Below are 19,094 nucleotides of genomic sequence, written 5' to 3'. Positions count from 1 at the left end.
TTATGGTACCTTGAAATTTCAAATCTTTTTTTGTTTCACCGGTATGTACAGGGAAAAAAAATATAAAAGCAAAATACAACTACTCTTTTTTAGCATTTATATAAAAACAGCCACAAACAGATATTACCTTCATGAGAAATTTCCTTCCATGGATTAGGTGGATACATGAAAGCGGCATTCTGGATTTGGTCATGTATGTCTTCATCTTCATTGAATGGAAAGGTACCACTGAGGCTTACATAAATGATGACACCCACAGACCACATATCCAGAGATCTGTTATAGCCTTTGTTCCTCAGCACTTCTGGAGCAAGGTAGGCTGGTGTTCCTACAACTGAACGCCTAAATGATTTCTCTCCAATGATTCGGGCAAAGCCAAAATCACAAAGTTTTACCTGTTTCAAGAAAAAAGCGCTAGTAAGGCAGAAGTTATTTTTATTATCAAATACATAGTTGAGGAACTTTTATCATGGTTTAGTTGCAAGATGCATCTCTATTGTTCCTTCGAGGACACTTTTTTTTAAAGTCCTCTTTGAGAGGAATACCCTTATTCCACCAAGACATTAGACCAGATTACCAGTCCATTGCATCTCCTCTATTCCTTCACTCCATGAATAAACCATGGTAAAATCAGTAACAGGACAGCTTAGAATGAAATAAATACAGTTTTGGATGGGCCTAGCAGCTCAGCCTCCTGGTGAAGGTAGTAATATAAAGTAATACTTATTCATTCATAGCATAAGAACACGGCAAACAGTAAAATTGTTTTACCTATGGCTTTTTCCTAAATGAAGCAAGTTGATAAAATTTAGTTCCTGGACTTCTGCTTTTACTGTATTGCGGACCCTGCCTCTCTGCAAACCTTGTCTGATTTCTTCAGAGGGACAGATTTAGCTGCTTAAAAATTCTTACTTAATGCCTCAGTATGGATCCTTCCTTTCCCATTATTAATATTGGTATTATTTACAAATTATCAATAGCGCTCCCTTGTGAATATGGGCAGCTGGGGGAGATTATAGATGAACTCTGCAGACCAAAGGTAACAGAAGCTGATACAAATACCTTTTAATGAGAAATAAAACAATGAGCCAGAAAGTGTATTTAAATATTCTGCAATCTACCTGGCATTTAAATTCATAAAATTAAAGAAGCAGCTCTTGTTCTTCATGAGCTCTATCCTAACTTTCAGAAAAATAACTGTCTTTCCAGTGACTGCTTGCAAATTGTCACTTATCTGGACCAAATCAGCCAGATAAGTAATTTGTGTTGTAATGGTGAGCAAATTAGAAACAATCGCACAATTAGTTATGTCACACTTGAAAATCTAGTTGAATATTTTAGGCAAATGACAAAAGGCAAGGATTTTCAAACATGTCGTCTTCGGAAAGTTTTTTGAATAAGTGATCTGTTTTTTCATATCTAAAAATTCTGTGTAGTTCCTGGAGGAGATACAGACAGGTCATAAATCACTTTTTTGTTTGTTCATAAAATAATCATTGCTAACAGTTACTAATTTGACCAATTTATCTTAAGAAAGGGCATTTTCTACTTGCCTGTGGGAAAGGATCAGCTGATGCCAATAACACATTTTCTGGTTTGAGGTCACAATGAACAATATTTTTGAAATGAAGATGTCTTAAAGCAACAAGGATCTGTGAAGAAACACATCAGAAAGAAATTCAGTTTTAAATGTCATACTTGTTTTTGGTTTTGTTTTATATTGTTCAGACAATATCAGTGATCAGAGAAGGAAGGACTGGTGTAGAGAGAAAGAGTCCAACAAGAATGTACCTTTTACAAGAATGTCTATGATGGAAAAAAAAAGAAAAAGCAAAAATGTCATCTATTATTTGCTGTGCCTTAAGTTTTCTTGATGTTTCACTGTACGGAATATGATTGTTTCCTCTCCAAAGACTTTATATTCTAAACATTTTTTTAAAAACTAGGTTCTAAGTACTTGTTTACTTTTTTGTGTGAAATCGTTGGATGCAGAAACATTTGCAAAATGACCTTCGAGATCTAAATTCATTCAAGAAATTTCACAGAAATACTAAGTGATTCAATTTAAGCATTTTCTTGAGGAGATAAAGCATAAGGAGCATTGCATGTATTTTTATTCTGATATACACACAAGAACATGGCAACGGAGTGCAACAGATAACCATCCTGTTCCTGGGGCTTTAACTCCATTCCTTGTGTCTGGTCAGGGGCTGGCAGCATTTCCCACTACATTAGAGCAGGGAATGGTGAAGAATCTGAATGAACCTGGGAAGGCAAGAAACCAAATTCTGAAGCTGGTGGCAATTTTGCCCATGAAAGCCTGAAAACTGCTACGTTCTACCCCAATGTCCTGGTGTCAGCTGGGATAGAGTTAACTTTCTCCCTAGTAGCTGGTATAGTGCTACGTTTTGAGTTCAGTATGAGAAGAATTTCGATAACACACTGATGTTTTCAGTTGTTGCTAAGTAGTGTTTAGACTAAAGTCAAGGATTTTTCAGCTTCTCATGCCCAGCCAGCAAGGCGGCTGGAGGGGCACAAGAAGTTGGGAGGGGACACAGCCAGGGCAGCTGACCCAAAGTGGCCAACGGGGTATTCCATACCACGTGACGTCATATCCAGTATATAAGCTGGGGGGAGTGGGGCTGGGGGGAATCACCACTCAGGGACTAAACTGGGCATCGGTCAGCGGGTGGTGAGCAATTGCATTGTACATCACTTGTATATTCCAATCCTTTTATTATTATTATTATTATTATTGTCATTTTATTATTGTTGTTATTATCATCATCATCATTTTCTTCCTTTCTGTCCAGTTAAACTGTCTTTATCATCATCTTCATTATTACTTTCTTCCTTTCTGTCCTACTAAACTATGTATCTCAACCCACTTTTTACTTTTTTCCCGATTGTCTCCCTCATCCCACTGGGTGGGGGGGAAGTGAGTGAGCAGCTGCATGGTGCCTAGTTGCTGGCTGGGGTTAAACCATGACACCCAAATAATAAACTTCCACCGTAACACTGTTGTTCCTGCTCCTTTCTTTTTCCTGACTGCCGAAACACAGGCTGCCCTGACTCTGAGGTGGCTCTCTACTCAATAGTGTATCTAAAATTAAACCAGCGTTATGGGCAGCCAAAGAATCAATATGATAATATGACAACAGGAAGAACAAGAAGAATCCCAGATCACATTGTTAACAGAAGTCATACAGGAAAACAGACTTGTTTAATCAGAGGTAGTGCCAAGATCCAATTTCAGCACAGAAAATATGCACAAAAGTGCCTATGACGAACTGCAATGGTTAGGCATGGGGCTGTTGAAGAGGCTTAAATTTCTTTGTGTAGGTCTTCAACAGTTTGCTGTTAGTACTTCGCATCCCCTTCTTGTGCTTAATCCTTCAAGCACATGAGAAACTGTAGTTTGACAGCCCTTCCATCCAGTAGCCAGAGAGCTGTACAAGTGGCTAGTTCTAGGTCCTCTTCATGGTTTCCTACCTATCAGATAATGTACACAAAGCTGTCTTACCATCCCTGATATTACAATTCAGGCTTTCGTAAATCAGGTAGGTAAATTATGCCAAAAGCAAAATGTAAGAAACAGTGATAATAATTGACCTCAAAACTCCTTCTAGGTCTATAATTAATTTCTTACCTGAGTAATTAAAAACTTCGTTATTCTCTCTGGCAATCTGCCCTTTTCACTGGATAAGATCATCTCCAGCATGTCTCCATGGAGTTTTTCCATAACAACAAACACTCTTTCCGGCGTCTCAAACATACACTCCAGATTCACAACCCCAGGATGATGAAGATTCTATTAAAGATAAATACAGCACTAGATTTCCCAACATGATCAGTAGGTTTTATCATTACATAGCCAGTCTTCAGACCCCCCTAAACCAGTTTCAGTATTTCCCCTAAATGTTTCAGTATCTCATAATTTAAACCGTGTGCCTAAACTGTAGGCAACAGGCATGAAATTTCTAGGGACAATACAAGAGAATGGATGAACTTCAAATTAGTTTAACAAACATACATTTTCCTTGTCGTGCCTGGTGCTTAAAACTGCAGAAATTGTAATTCATAACGTGACTTTGCCAATACATTTGGTCTTGGCTGTTTATGCAGATTAAGCAGCAAAAAACCTAGTATTTTTTATTATTTTTGCAAAAATACTAGTGATTATAAATTAAAATAATTATCATATTATCTGGTATTTATAGAAATGTATAAATGGAGTTAATACAGTAAAAAAGAATAGAAAATACCTGTAAAATTGCAACTTCATTACGAAGTTGACTTTCCTGTTTAGTTGGAAACCTTAGTTTGTCAATTATTTTAATGGCAACATCTCTTCCTGTTTTGCGATGTTTTCCTGCATTAATAAAACAAAAGGCCTCTATCAATTAACATGATTAATTCTGAACAGTGTTCCACTTTCACTGGGTTGTACAAATGGCCACAACCAAGTAATTCTCAGAGCAGGTTTGCAGCAAATTAAACCACTAAGTCATTAAAAGTTTTCTGTCATTTCCCTTCTTTCTACCCTTTGACAAGAGAATTTTTCTTATTATCACCTGACAAAGCTGTTTAATCATGTAAGAAACAGACATACGAGAAAGTCAGCTCTGCATTTCAACAATAAAGATGCAAAGTTAAATTTCTCATATATCTATATCTATATGCTTGTTCATATACCTAAGCTGTATTCTCTGCAACTGGCAGGTTGTAGGCTTAGTCCTTTGATAGTAGCTCCAGCCTAGCAAATAATGAAATAGGTGATCGCCCTTAGGCATGTGTGTGCATGTCCCAGGTTTATCAGAGCCACAGAGATTCTTCAGTGAGAAATTTATTGTTAGTTCTCACTTCACACTGTCCAAACAACAGCTGTACCTAAATACACCCCCAAAAACTGCTGAAAAAAAGGAGGAAAAAGAGAGGAAAAATGGATTAAAAAAATAAAAAAAGAGAAACAATTATAACAAACTACTGAAAAACAAAGAAAAAAGCTCACAAAATCACACCAAGAATAACAACAGGAAAAAGAAATTTTTTTTTTCATCCATTATAGTTCTCAAAAAGAACAGTTTTCTGCACTTTCTTTAATAGAACTTATAGAGAATATGAAGCTATTAATATACACCGACCCACTGCTGGGTAGAAAACTTCAAATTACAAAAAGACTTTGTCAACAAAAACCAGTTTCACTGTTTAAAGAATACTACTTACATAAAACAATGGGCAGCTAATTTCTGGAACAAAACATTTCAGAGTCCAAATACTTCCATCATTCAAGAAATTTTCTATCTTAAGCATAATTGTACAACACACCAAAGTCTTACCTCCATAAACAATTCCAAACTGTCCTGATCCCAACACCTCATCTGGGAAGATTTGGTATACAGTGCTAATATCCTGTTTATATAAACATAACAAATATTAAGCCATGAGGTATGGAAACAAAATTTGTGTATCATTTGCTTTTTTCTAGTGGGAATTAGCATACATTTACTATAGTACATTTCAAAATATATTATCTGCCAAAAACATTCACGCAGATTTTCTTAAAAGCCATGTTAACTGCAATTGCTGTAAAAGCTGCTGAATCTTTGATAGGTTTCAGCCACTGCCATCTTCCAGGCAAGTAGCCCCCAGCACACGGTATTATACTTAAACTTTGTGAAACCTGAAGACAAAAGTTCATATGGAAATAAAGAGGGTCTTGTAAGCAACATTCTACCCAGATGTCCCAGGATCCCAGATCTAGGAATGACTGCTGGGTTTCATGAAGAGGAAGACATTACGAATGAAAAATTTTCTTGAAAAAGTTCCTACGTCAGCTCATGTCAGCCACGGAAATGCAAGTGGTTTCTTAGTTTACAGAAAGCTTTGTGATTATCAGCAGTTCTGGGTTTTGGCATTTTGTGTTTGTCCATTGAGAGATGTAAAATGTTCCATCCGTGCCAGAGAGGCAGTCTCACGTCTCACTACTTCTTAGTGCCTAAACACAGGCTAAAGCACAAGCTGTTAAAAGATTCATTTGGGAGACCCAAACAAACCTCAAATCTTGGAGCTCAGTTTCATTTTCCTGATATTTAACCAGCAGCATATACGACTAAGAGTAAAAGAATGCCAAGGAGTTGATAATAAAGGCTGTCTTGCTATTTCTTAGGAAACAAATGGACACATCCCTAGCAGGCAACCTTTTTCTGGCAAATACCAGAGCTGCCCCAAAGCTTTACTTGGCTACAGGGAGTCCTGTTTACTTCCTCCGCCCACGAGACAGAAAACCAGCAGTGTGACCGTTTACCTTGCCCGCATGTCCTGTGTCTAACAGTGCTAGTGTAAAAGAAACTCAGAATTCTTTACGTATGTGTAACAACATATGTAACTCTTCCTTCGGATAGTTTCATATTCGCGCAACAGAGAATATCTGACCTCTCAGTGATGACAGGAAATAGTATATTTATCAAGGCTTGTGATTAGCTCTATGAAGTTCAGCTGACAAATTCCATGAACTAATAACTTCTACAGCTCACTTGTCCTTTTGGTAATTAACATCCTGCAGGGATCCATAGTTAAATTCTTTGTTAAGTGAAATTACCCATATGTAACTCTTGTGTCTTAAGAAAAGGTACCATGAAGATGACTTTTCTCAAAAGTTAGCAAAGCTAATTGTTTGTTAATTTCTACAAAGCAAGTGAAAAATGGCTGATGGGAACTCCTCTAACATTCCTCTCTGCAAAGCAGATCAATGACTTTGCAAGCTTAATCATAGCATGTCTAGCACCAGCATTCAAAGAACACTCACCACATTTTCTTGAACTTGGCAGTTTGACACAGAAATACTGATGGATATATCCCCTGGGGAAGAAAGTAAAATGTACTTTACATTGCTGTGCTTTTAGTTCAAACATGTAGTAATAGGAAATGACATTTACATTACATCAGTATCTACTGACAGCTCTAGAAATTGGACCAATTAGGTCAGCTTGTTCATCCACCAGCCAGTATAAAATTACACCAGCCCACAAATATGTGACTTGAACAACAGTTTTGCAGTGTATGGAAAAGAACAGAATTATAAATTTCATTATTAATTTTTTAATACTGGAATCTCATAATTCCCATTTATAAGCTTATTATTGCTTTTTTCCATTCTATTTTGGGGCTTTGTATCTCATGCAAGTAACATAACTGCGACTAGGGTAATCTTTTTATTTAGTGGATTTAATAATATTTTTTATTTATAGTGTCACCTACAATGTATTTGATGCTCTTCAGATGAAGGCCAATATGCATTCAAATTGGTCTGCATACTGTTAAAAGTAATATACATTTCAACTGGCTTAAGAGACATTATTAAAACACATAACAGAAACAAAAACTTGCACTCGTGCTTTAATACAACAAACGTCAGATCCAAACTCTACAAATTCAGAGCTTAGGATGTTGCCATAAGCATTTTGAACTACAAACCTACCGAGGGGTTCAATAAAACATGAGAATATGCTTATTGCTCACTGTACTACAAAAAGACGTCATTTTGGGGAGGAAAGAATGGTTCTTTGGAGCACTGCTGCTTCTGTCTCCTACCTCTGCCTAGAATCCTGTTCATGCTGACTTCATTTTCTTAGTATGGATTTCAGCCTCATCAAAACAAGTGTCCTCTATTACAAAGTCTGTATTACACACTGAAGACACTCACTACTAGCCATCAGCACCTCTCTCAGGTGCAGTAGGTAGCATAAGTAATTTCTGCCCCATATGGCTTATTCCCTCATCCTTTCCTTAGGAATAGACTGGTTTTGGAATGGAATATTTCAGTTACATAGAGGCTTTTTATCATTGCCAATTTGTTTTCAAATGTATGTACTGCTTTGTGTTTACATGAAAAAAAATATGGAGAAAGACACGGACAAGTCTTACACTTTGAGCAGAAGACAGAAGGTTGCTATCATTCTCACTCCCCACAGGAATTTGTTCTAAAGGTCTCAGACAACCTTAATTTTCACACAAAAACCCCAAAGATAACTATTAACTTGTAAAGAAAATTTTCAAACTTCACAAGAGGAAGAGAAGACAGCTGTCATTCCCAGTCCAGCATTTTAGGTGATTTGTTTAGCTACACTGGGTTCAAACCAGGGGCACTAGGCAACTAGCCTGATTGAAATGACACCCAGAATTTGACACTATTTTATGCAGAAACCCAGTCAAGAAAGCAAAGGACAGAGCTGATCTAATCTGATATGGGAGCTGTTGTGCCTGGAGACGTAATGCCACAGCCTGTTGTATTACTTGGTTTCTGAAGGGCTTGCGGTCTCATTAGCATTTTGCGCTGCATTAATAGCATCCAGATGTCAAGTGCTAAAGTGGGTGTATATTGCAACAAAAGGTCTAATCCAAATTGTGTAGACATACCCAAATTTGCTTTACACTGACTAGGCTGAGTACACATAGCAGAGGAAGCACAGCAGCACATGCCTAGTAGTGGGGAATTGTTTGCTCTGTGCTACTTCGTTATCAGTACCTGGGCTAGATTTAAACGAGTTTTATGTTTGGTTTACATAAGCTGTCATCTTTGTTAGAGAACTATCCAAAGGTATGTAAATTGGAGGCAAAGACAATATTCAGTCCTTTTGGTCCTGGGTAACATCCATGCCTTGTTGTGCTTAGAACAGCTGTGCTTCACACTTGAGCTCATTTCATCTCAGCATGAGACAATGTTTGTGGCAGTTGTACAGCCAAATGTGATGAAAGGGAGCATATCATCTATGCTGCAGTGACCTGAAGAGTGAAGAGCTGCTTCTGCAGATAGCTAGAAACATAAATTACAGTCATGATGGGAAAAATCTATCAATTCCCAACTGGAGCTCAGGAAACTTCATGCCTCTGCACAAGAAGGCTATTACTCATGTCAGCAACAGAAATGTGGATAAGATGCCCTACTAATGTAACAACTATTTGCTCACTAACAAATCTGCATCTTGTATATTAATACAGATGTCCTATTATAAACTGGAAACACATGGATGAGAAACTGTAGTGTTTAAAATAATATGCAGACAAGTGACAAGCCACGACAGAATAGCCTTTACTAGCTGTGCAATACTTTCTTTCAACGTGTGCAGAAGATTGAGCAATGTCATTTGTGATATGACTCTAGTTATCTGAAATAGAGGAAATGAATAAACTTACTGTGCAGGCTGGGTCCTGACCCAGCTGATGCCCCTTTAGGGATGACGGGCATCAGGGCATGCTGTATGGCCATCTCCCACATTCGTGCCACATCAATGCCAATACCACTGGTGATAACACTGTTATTCAGTGGAACACTTGAGAGGTTTTCTATGTTTTCTCCAACATAATAGACTATATTTGCTGTGCTTATTTCAAAACAATGAGGATTGGCTCCCTGAGGCAGCAAAGTGAAAGTTTTTGCAGGTTCCAGAGACAAAATTTCAGACAATGGGATTTCCTAAAATGAAAAAAATGTTTTACTTTCTATGTAAAGATTATCAACATATGAAACTAAAGCATGAACTTTAACTGATTTATGATATTAGCTGTTGCTTTTAACCACATGCTTCTTGTACAAACAAAAAGGTTCTTGTAACCTGAAACTCCATGACACAGAGGACTGTTGATAGTAAAATACTAAATGTTTCTTTCCAAGACCAAGTAGAACTTTAATTATTTAATTAAACTTATCAAAGAGAGCAGTGAGGGGCCATCAGAAAAGAGCAGGATCATTCTTATATCAACAGAACTCCACTAGAAAATTAAAACCTGTTGACTCCTTATTTAATAAAATTTATTTGCAATAAATTATTTGCAGAATAAATCATTCAGCGTTAAGATTCCAAATCCACCATTTACATAGGTGTAAACTTTGTTGTTTCATCTTGAATAGCACTTAGGGCACATTTCACTGATATATTTCATGAGAGGAAGCCGTATGAAAAATATACTTTCCATTATTAAAACTTATTGCAGTAATGCCTGAGGAGCTTAACTGCCTCAGGTAAAAGGATATAAGCATTAAAACAATCTTTTACAATCAAAATCACAACATAATGTCCAAAGGACAGAATTAAAATAATACATACTATACCTAATTGTTTGGAAAGAATTTGTATTATGAATGAAAGAATGTCAGATGAGTTTCTTGGCAGAATTTGTCACTGGTACTGAATTGCCCCTGTATAAAAACCTTCCATTTCCACAACATGTATTTTACAGGTCCTTGTTAGCTAACAACTTTCTGATCTGCCTTTGTGAAAGGCAAAACACACATACACAGCTTAAATAATTAAAACAAACATAGATCAAAGTTATAATACTAGTGTACTTTTAGTAAGTAACTATTAATTCAGCAATTTAGTCATTATATTCTGCTGGTAAAAAGAGAGACTGAAAAATATTCCTTACTTTGTAATATTTGCTTCCAGTATCATTTTGAAAAAGTGTAATGCATTTGCTGTCCAGTCTCCAGTAATGTCGTTTCCTCTGCAATGAAAAACAAGGGAAAAATCTTTCTAGCATTTTCCAAGTAAATTAATGAAATGTTCATTTCTCAAAAGCATCGCTTCCAAAATGTTTCGCTTAAGTTTGAAGAGATGAATTGTGAACGATAAAGATTCATTTGCTGTTACAAGATTTTTATGAGGACTTTATATTTGAGTTTAGGATTTATAGGGCCACCCTCTGTTGTTTCGGTAATAACCTAGCTCCGTTCAAATTGTCCAAGTTTTAAAGATTTAAAATGTCACTTCGATGTTGGCATTACACTCAGCACAATTTGCTACAGGTATGCTGCTAAAATAATTAAACTTTCTTTTTGTATCAGTTGTAACACCTCAGCTCACTTCAGAAGGCCACATACTGAAGTTTTTATTCCTGTTTTAGCAGGTTGGAATGAAAATAACTTTTTTCTACGCTAAATCTATTTTACAAAAGTCTCAATTCACCTTGCAGGAAGATAGCTAGGAGACTACAGCTGGAAGGCAAAGCTACTTTCCAAAACCCCTAAGGTGTTAACATTATTTTTTACTTCCTTCAGAATGTCTTCATATTTGGCTGCCTATCATAATGCAACTGACATATTCAGATTTTTTTGTGTGTTTTAACTGTCTCCTGTTTCTTACAAGCAGTGCCAGTCCTCAGTTATGACAAGAGTAAGGACTTTAGGAATCACAAATACTGCAAAAAAATGCCTTACATGAATGACTGTAAATTATCAAAGTATTGTTAGGATTTGATTCTGCACTATCATATAGTAAGTAGAGTAAGACAGGTATTTTTTAACATTTCTTACCAGTGTGTCCTTGCTTGTATAGTGAACCATCCAACCCTCCTTCATTACTGTGCTACTTCTCCTTTTTGTGTGCTTCACAGATTGTACCACTCTCATTAATGGAATATTGTTGCTGGTTGAAGGGCTTAAGAATAAATCAATAAAGGCTTTTAAAAAGAAGGTAACTTTGGAGAAAAAGAAAAAAAATCCTTTAAATCAGAAAATATATATGTATATATCCGATATCCACATTTATATTTATCATCACTATCAGACCTGGACCGGACCCTATTTTGTTTTGTCATTCCAAGTTATCTTGAGATTACAAAGAAAAGAAATTGTAATGCTACACCAGGAGAATGTCAGAGACCTTCTGAACACTTACACACACACACACACACACTCTCTCTCTCTCTCCCCACAAAATATTCCTAAAGATGACCTAAGAAGATGGGTAAATGACTAGGGCCTCAGCTAGGGTGTGGGAGCCATAACTCAAGCCTGTGCTATTCATGATTCAGACCAGTACTTGATCTTGAATCTCCCATAACCTAAGTAAACATTGTCCATCAGATTACTGTCCTGTGATCTTTCTTGCGTTCAAACACACAACGGAGTGATGACGGTTTGCGGAGTAGAAAATGTGCCAGCTGCCTAGCTGCACGTACCCTGGCAGGGCACAGCAGAGACTTTGCTGGAACCTCTAAGAGAAAGGTTCCTAAAGACCTAAAGTGAAGTCCCATTGCCTTGCACTCTCATTACCTTGCACTCTCATGTATGCACACTGAAACTTCCCACAACTGAGCTGACGCACAGTAAGTTGGGAAGGCATGGGAACTTGACAGTATGCCTGATAGCACCATCAGATAAAGTCTGGAATATCTAGTTGGAGAGGTGTAAGAAGCAACCAAGCCCATCTTCCCACTTTCCTTGCTGTTAGAGTTAACCACTCTTAAAGCAGATTCTGCATAATGGAATGTGGACTCATAATCTGCTTCAATCCTAAACCGAAATGCTTAGCTATTTCTGGCAGAACTTTAAGTGGAGATGCCGTATGTGAAAACACAGTGCAGAGAGCTCTTTGTCCTGCTGGCAAAGCTATTAGTGCAAAAACTCCAACAAAAAAAGGGCAGAAACTGCCCAGGAAAAGAATAATATCTTAAGTTTCCCAGTTATTTTGACTGCGGATGTCTGCAGATGGCCCTGCTTCACTGTAATGCATCCTGGAAATAAGAAACATTTTATGAATTGGCAGTTTCCAATCAAAATGCAAAAGATGCGCTGTTTTAAAGTTTCAGTAAGACTGTAACATGCAGTTAACATCTCTTTTTTGCCTAAAAATGATCAAATGATCTGCAGTACCTATTTAACTATTCTTGTCTGTACTGACAAGAGGTTTCCTTTTTATTTGCCTTTTATAGATCACTTAAAAATAATTCATGAATATGGAGACTACCCTTAGAAATAACTGGGGGAAAGTAGTACTGGAAATACAGGGATGCCCCTCAAGTAAGTAAAACATGTACCTTGGTTATCAATGTTTTTTTAGTTATAATTGGATATTTATATTTTGAAAACCTGCAGTGCTGTCCATTTAATACAACTTGGACATTCGAAATGTTATATGACACTGATTTTGTGATATAAGCACAGGCTTATATTCCAGTGATACAAGGTGTCTATATACAGTGTCTATGCAGATGAATATGCCAGTAGGAAAAACAGTTCACTGCTGCAGAAGGTAAAACTGCATATTGTTGAAATGGATTGCCTTCTATTAGTGCAACAGGTATATGTTACTAACAGAGAGCTAAGGGAAACGTGTTACGGAAACAGGGTCCTAATAAGCAAAACAAAAGAGGAAACTGCAGGTCAAACTGGGACCTGAGAAAGAAACATATTCTATAATTCTTCAAGGTACAGATCCCTTGCATCAAGGAAATTACAGCTAAAAGGATCTTAATTCATTTTAGGTTCCCTGACAATGAATAATGCCTACTTTCTTCCCTACTATTCTGTACAGTTCCAGTAAGTGAATAATGTTTTCTTCTCTTCAGACACTTCTGAGGTAAGCTGCACAATTCAATTCCTATTTTCCCTTCTGATTAGTCATTTCAAACCACTAATCTATTTTGTAACTTGCTTCAAACTACTACTTCACGTTTGTCAAACTTTCCTTCTTTCTAAAGGCATCTAAAAATGCAAACAATTAGAGCCGATTATACCATAGCCACTTACATAGGTTTTTTTAATTTTTATTTTTGTTCATTTCAATGACCAAGCATTGCACTATTAGTCAGGGAAAAAAATGCTTGTCAAAATAAATAAGTAAAAAAAAAAAAAAAAGAAAACATTGTTCTCTATTGCTCATGCACAAATAGTTTCACAACATAATTTTAATAAGAGAACAGACCTGTAACAAACAGGTGCATCAGTTTTCAGCTGCTAATTCAACTTGACAATAATTTTTAAGCTTCTCTTAAATTCCTAATGCATATATTCAGTGAAGCAATCTCACTGCAATTTCAGAACCACCACATGTCACTAGCTCTCTCCATTCTCAGTGAGAACAATCTCCATGTATATTCCCCCTTGAACCCTAGAGATGATACTTCAAAATAAATACAAAAGAAGATGGAAGGTACACTCACTCCCCAGCTCACCTGATCATCCTGTTAGACTCATCATGATCCGGATCAGCATCCTGCATTTCCCCGCTGTCACTATGGCATCCTGTCATTGACATCTCAGAATCATGAGCTATAGATTCTTCCATGTCATCTATAAAACCGCTGTTTCTTTCACTGTCATTGTCGTCACTCCCTTCTTCCATGACCACATCTGACTCAGCCCCAGGACTAAGAAGATCTGGAATATCATTTCTGAAGTTATTATCTGAAAACATACAATACTCCAATCGCAACATCCTGACACATTTTGAGCTTCAGAAAAACTCAGGTTCTCTTTGGAACTCCATTTCTTGGGTCTATCTCAACTCAGTACTCTTTGTAGGTGAAGTGTGGTTTTTAACCAGTCATTTAGAAAATCATTACAGAAATCTGGAAATGCATCAAACCAAAATATTTTCAGAAATACAAGTTTCTATTAAAAAAAAATGCCAAAGTCAAAGCAGAATTTCTTATCCATGGACTTCTATCAAACATTCTATACTCATGAGCTTTATTTCTGAGATCTTCTGGCGATTTTCTATACAGCTTGAACATTGTGTACTGGCTTGATGGCTGTTGGCAGGCTACAGCTGCAAACTGAGGCTAGAAGAACAGTAATTTCAAAACTAGGAATTTTGTAATATGATGATGACATGATGATGAACTACTGAAATAACTCCCAAGACAATTACTTATAATGTGAACTATATTTTTTCGAAAAAAGATATTTCCTTTGCAGCAGTGTTCTCTGTGAAGACTGCACAGTAATCCATGCTATTGAAATAATGCTCCTGCCTTTAGAAAATAAATATTAAATAAATATCAAAAAGTCTTATGTGAGATAGCATAGAAAAAATACAAAGACTTAGGATTTAACTTATTTGACTATGGCATAATATTAATAGTATCTTCCAGCTTATATTTAAATTATGTTAAAACTTTCCAATTTCAAGATTAGATATGTCTAAACAAGATCAAAGTAAGAAATAACTTTTTATTGTATTGCTGCTTGTGAATGGATTTATCTGGAAGACAGAAAGGAAGAGAAAAATTTAAACTTAATTACCTAAGGACTTACATTACAAAAACAAACAAACCAACTCTTCCCCCTCGCCCCACCCACAAAAAAAAACCCCAAACAAAAACAAAAAACGGGGGGCATTTTGTTGAAACTCAATCTGCTGCTATACAGGCTGTGATCTAACATGTCAAAATCATCAGTCCTGTTAGATAGTAAAGACAACATTAGTTTTTCTGGGATGTTTGCAGTGTTTCAGAAATTTGAAATAAGGTTAAAATCACATGGAAGACACCAAATATTCTCACCAAGAAACTTTTGCCTAATTGTGTGGAGGAAGGTTCCTGACAGTCAATGTAGATGATGCCCCAAAAGAAAAAGCATGCTGAACTGGCTGACAGCAAAATGTTTTAAATTGATGGCATTTTACTCAAATTGGAAGTGCACAGCTGAAAAGTTTCTTTCCATGTACAGTAGTCTTAAAATATTTGGATATAAGCTACTGATGTGTGATTAAGAGACACATCATACTTCATCTCTAGCAGAAACAGTCATCCAGTCATGAATGACACTTTACAGTGCAAGGCTCTCTCTTTGCTATTCCTACAACACTTTTCTAACATCTATTTTTAATAAACCCACAATCAGTTAAAAATAACCTCCTACATTTAGTATATAATGTGTTTATTAATGAGACCATACTTGGAATTTTATTGCTTCAGCTCTTCCTTCACTTACTATTTTGGGGAAGATGTATCACACAGCAGATGGACAGTGTGACAGATACTGTATTTTATTTATGAAGTTTGAAAATAATGTGAACCAAATTACTGTAAAAATAGAAAGGAGATACCAGAATGAAATTGCCTTTGATAATCCTAAGGACTCCATATCAGTCATTTAGGGGACACAATTAAGAGTTCTACTTTGATGCTATGGTGTATTGGGTCTGGCTGAGATGGAGTTAGTACTCCCCATAGCAGCCCTCATAGAACTGTGCTCTGCATCAGTAGCTAGAAAGGTGTTGATAACACACCAGTGTTTTGGCTACTGCTGAGCAGCGCTGGCACAGCACCAAGGCTGTCTCCCCAACATTTTTGCCCCCTCCCTCAATGGCAGGCTGGGGCAGGGCAAGATCTTGGGAGGGGACATAGCCAGGACAGCTGATCTAAACTAACCAAACAGATATTCCATACCATACGACGTCAGCTCAGATATAAAAGCTAAGTAAAGGGAGACGGAAGGGGAGGCATTTTTGTCTTCCGGAGCAACCACCACGCGTACTGAAGCCCTGCTTCCCAGGAAGTGGCTAGACATCGCCTGCTGATGGGAAGTAGAGAATAATATCATTTGTTTTTCTTTGCTTTCATTTTATTAAACTGTCCTTATCTTGACCCACGAGCCTTTTGTTATATTTTCTCCCCCTGTCCAGCTTGAAGGGGGAGTGATAGAGCGGCTTTGGTGCGCACCTGGCACCCAGCCAGGGTCAACCCACCACATATGGATACCATACTATGGATATTATTTGGTGGGGAAAAAACAAATTCTATAAATTTTAAGATGGAGAACTTCAAGCAGTACACTTGGAGTAAGCTTGGAGTACGTGTTCTCACCCCAAGTGGCTTTGCACAGGCTTTCCTCACTCAGCTCTTCCTCAGACAAACCATCAGTTCCCACGAGCCCGGCATCAGATTCACGTGTAGGAGGCAAGTCAACAAAAGTAGCGTGTTGCTTGTGGAGCAAAGGCGGGGAGGGGGCACAGAGGGTGTGTTGGAGGGATGAAATACAGCTGCCTCAGATGGAAAGAGGGAACTTCAAGGTGTGATTCAGAAACAAATGTAAATTTTGTTCATTTAGTCCAGCTGTCCAGAAACAAGGCTTGCCTTCCTCTCTCCTCTTAGCAATTTTGATCAATCCCGTTTTGCACTCCTCTCTAAAACTGCACCTATGCAGGAAAAATTTTATCATTTATGAGCAGATTTAGTTACTTCCTCTGACTGCAAATCGCAGGGATTACCATTATCAATGGAATTAACATATCATGGTGTATGTTTAGCTCTCTGATTTGAAAATCAAGCCATAAACTTCCATAAGCATTGTTACTTGCACTCCTGAAGAAATAGTTATGTTAGGGGACGGTTAAGGGTTAAGTGAGGTATAAATGGTACAAAGATTAAAAAAAAAAAAAAAAAAAATAGTGACTCCAAGAGTCTGGCTTGAGGTGCATCAGAGAGGACACACAGTAAGAGTGCAACATCAGCCTTCCAGAAAATCATGCACCTTATCATGTTTCAAGTTGGATACTCAGCATCTGAAATACTTTTGCCTACGCTAATTGCCATTAAACAGAAAACCTTTGTAGTAATACAGTCACACTACTATGAGAAATACTACGAAAAATATTAGTTAACATTCCTAATTTTGGAAATTCTTGATATCTCTTCAATAAAGTAGATCACCGATAAAGTTTGAAAAAGGATGCCTAATAAGCCAATACTTTATTAACCTCAGAAGCAGTTTAGGCTGACAACTTAACATGGTAATATGCATTAGAAACTGAACACTTCACCACACTTCTCCACTTCTCATTCCCTTATCACACAGAAAAGCGATATTTTCAAGGCAATCAACAACTCATCTACAACCACACTTTTTTTCCTCCAGTACCGTCTGCCAAGCCTACCCATACATTCTTATACTTGACACAAAACTGAAAGCACATGTATGGGAAAATTGGCAGATATTCAAGCCTTTATTTCTGGCAACCGATACAATTAGTTTTATGCCAACAGTAAGCAGTGGAATTTTTTTCCTGGAGGGCCTTCCCAGTTCTTCCAGGTATGCTTTTCCTTCTCAGGAAGATTATCCTAAAACAAACACTTTTTTTCCCCAGATTAAAAAGCAATCTTGTGCTTGTATCTGACAGGTGAATGCCAACTTCTCATGCATGTGGCTTTTCGCTTTACTCTGGCATTCTGCATTCAACAGGCCACGATCACTCGGCCATTCTGCTGCTGCCAGCACCCCTATGGCACAGGTGAGCCTGCCTGTCAGTACCACCTATCTGGAAGACACACGCTTCAAGCTGATGGTGTATGAGCCACTTGTTGGGTTCCTCCCACACTTCACCTTCGACATAGAACAGCAATATTGCGGAGGAAAGGCCACTCCCAAGCAATGGAAAAACATGTCTTTGTACACGTCAGTTTTCCATTTCTTTTTTCTTTAACTGATGGTTTAAACAATGAGGGAAACAATTGTTAAGGCAACTTACCTCCATTAATGGCAACTTCCCCCAGGCAGTTATTTGGCACTTTAGGAGCACAGCGTTTGTGACAGTTGAACCTACAGTCTGTTAAGAAGAATGGGATAGAGTAAAATTATTTCTCTTTTTGTGTGACACAATTATATCTTTTCCTGCTATCCAGCCTATAAATGTCAAGCCCTACCATCTCACTCATACAAAGTTAACGTGTCCAGAGAGTGTTCCTGAGCCTGGCTGCACGTCACCTGCCAGCGGAAGGGACGGGATGAAGACGCTAGAAGTGTGCTTCCCTGCGGGGGAAGGAAGCGTTACCAAGGGGGGTTGGGTGGAGGCACTAGCTGCAGCTGAAGCGTGTGCTCTCCTCTTCTAGAGGAGCGGTCGGGAGACTCGAGTCCTTGGCTGCAAAGCCAGAGCTGCTTTTCCACTGAAAGAAGTTGATCTGGCTGCAGTGTATCCACTGCAGCTCGAATGACTGACTACAAATCAAATGCTGAAGACTGAAAACTGAAGTAGCAGAACCCTAGCCAACAACTGTAATTGAGAAAATATTTGTTCTTTGCGTTGCAAAGCAAATTCTAGACAGCTTTTAGTGGAGGGGTCCTTCAATACCTTCTTTATTTCCCAGCTAATTTTATTTCACTCTACCTTTAATTTTTTCATATCTGTAAGTAGCACTTTATTAGATGTCATCTTAACTGTTTTCTTTTGGCTTATGAACACATTTTACTTAAAGTAAGAGCTGTAACTTATTAACACACCTGGAAAAGCAAAGAGTCAGGAAGGAAGAAATATACTAAGGACGTCTATATCCTTGTAATTATTTAACTTCAGATTGATCCAAAAACCAAC

General features: G+C 37.6%; 1 protein-coding gene across 4 annotated transcripts in view; it reads right to left on the bottom strand.

Moving 5' to 3' along the window:
* PRKD1 (protein kinase D1) overlaps positions 1-19,094 on the bottom strand; it is a 149,716-nt gene that overhangs the window by 14,234 nt on the left and 116,388 nt on the right. For all 4 annotated transcript variants that reach the window (XR_005934014.1, XM_029998885.2, XM_029998893.2 and 1 more), the window contains 11 exons: positions 18,255-18,332; positions 13,957-14,161; positions 11,315-11,438; positions 10,429-10,506; positions 9,196-9,475; positions 6,809-6,861; positions 5,340-5,412; positions 4,266-4,372; positions 3,650-3,811; positions 1,554-1,652; positions 128-395 (listed from right to left, as the gene is read on the bottom strand). Coding sequence is in view for 3 of the 4 variants with exons in the window: in XM_029998885.2 (XP_029854745.1) it covers positions 128-395; positions 1,554-1,652; positions 3,650-3,811; positions 4,266-4,372; positions 5,340-5,412; positions 6,809-6,861; positions 9,196-9,475; positions 10,429-10,506; positions 11,315-11,438; positions 13,957-14,161; positions 18,255-18,332 (1,527 nt within the window). In the remaining variant the exon portion in view is untranslated. The remainder of the gene's footprint in view (positions 1-127; positions 396-1,553; positions 1,653-3,649; positions 3,812-4,265; positions 4,373-5,339; positions 5,413-6,808; positions 6,862-9,195; positions 9,476-10,428; positions 10,507-11,314; positions 11,439-13,956; positions 14,162-18,254; positions 18,333-19,094) is intronic.

This window comes from Aquila chrysaetos, chromosome 2 (genome assembly GCF_900496995.4).
Source record: "Aquila chrysaetos chrysaetos chromosome 2, bAquChr1.4, whole genome shotgun sequence".
Taxonomy (NCBI): Eukaryota; Metazoa; Chordata; class Aves; order Accipitriformes; family Accipitridae; genus Aquila; species Aquila chrysaetos.
Note: the sequence above shows the minus strand (reverse complement) of the source record. Positions and strands in the feature narration are given on the sequence as shown.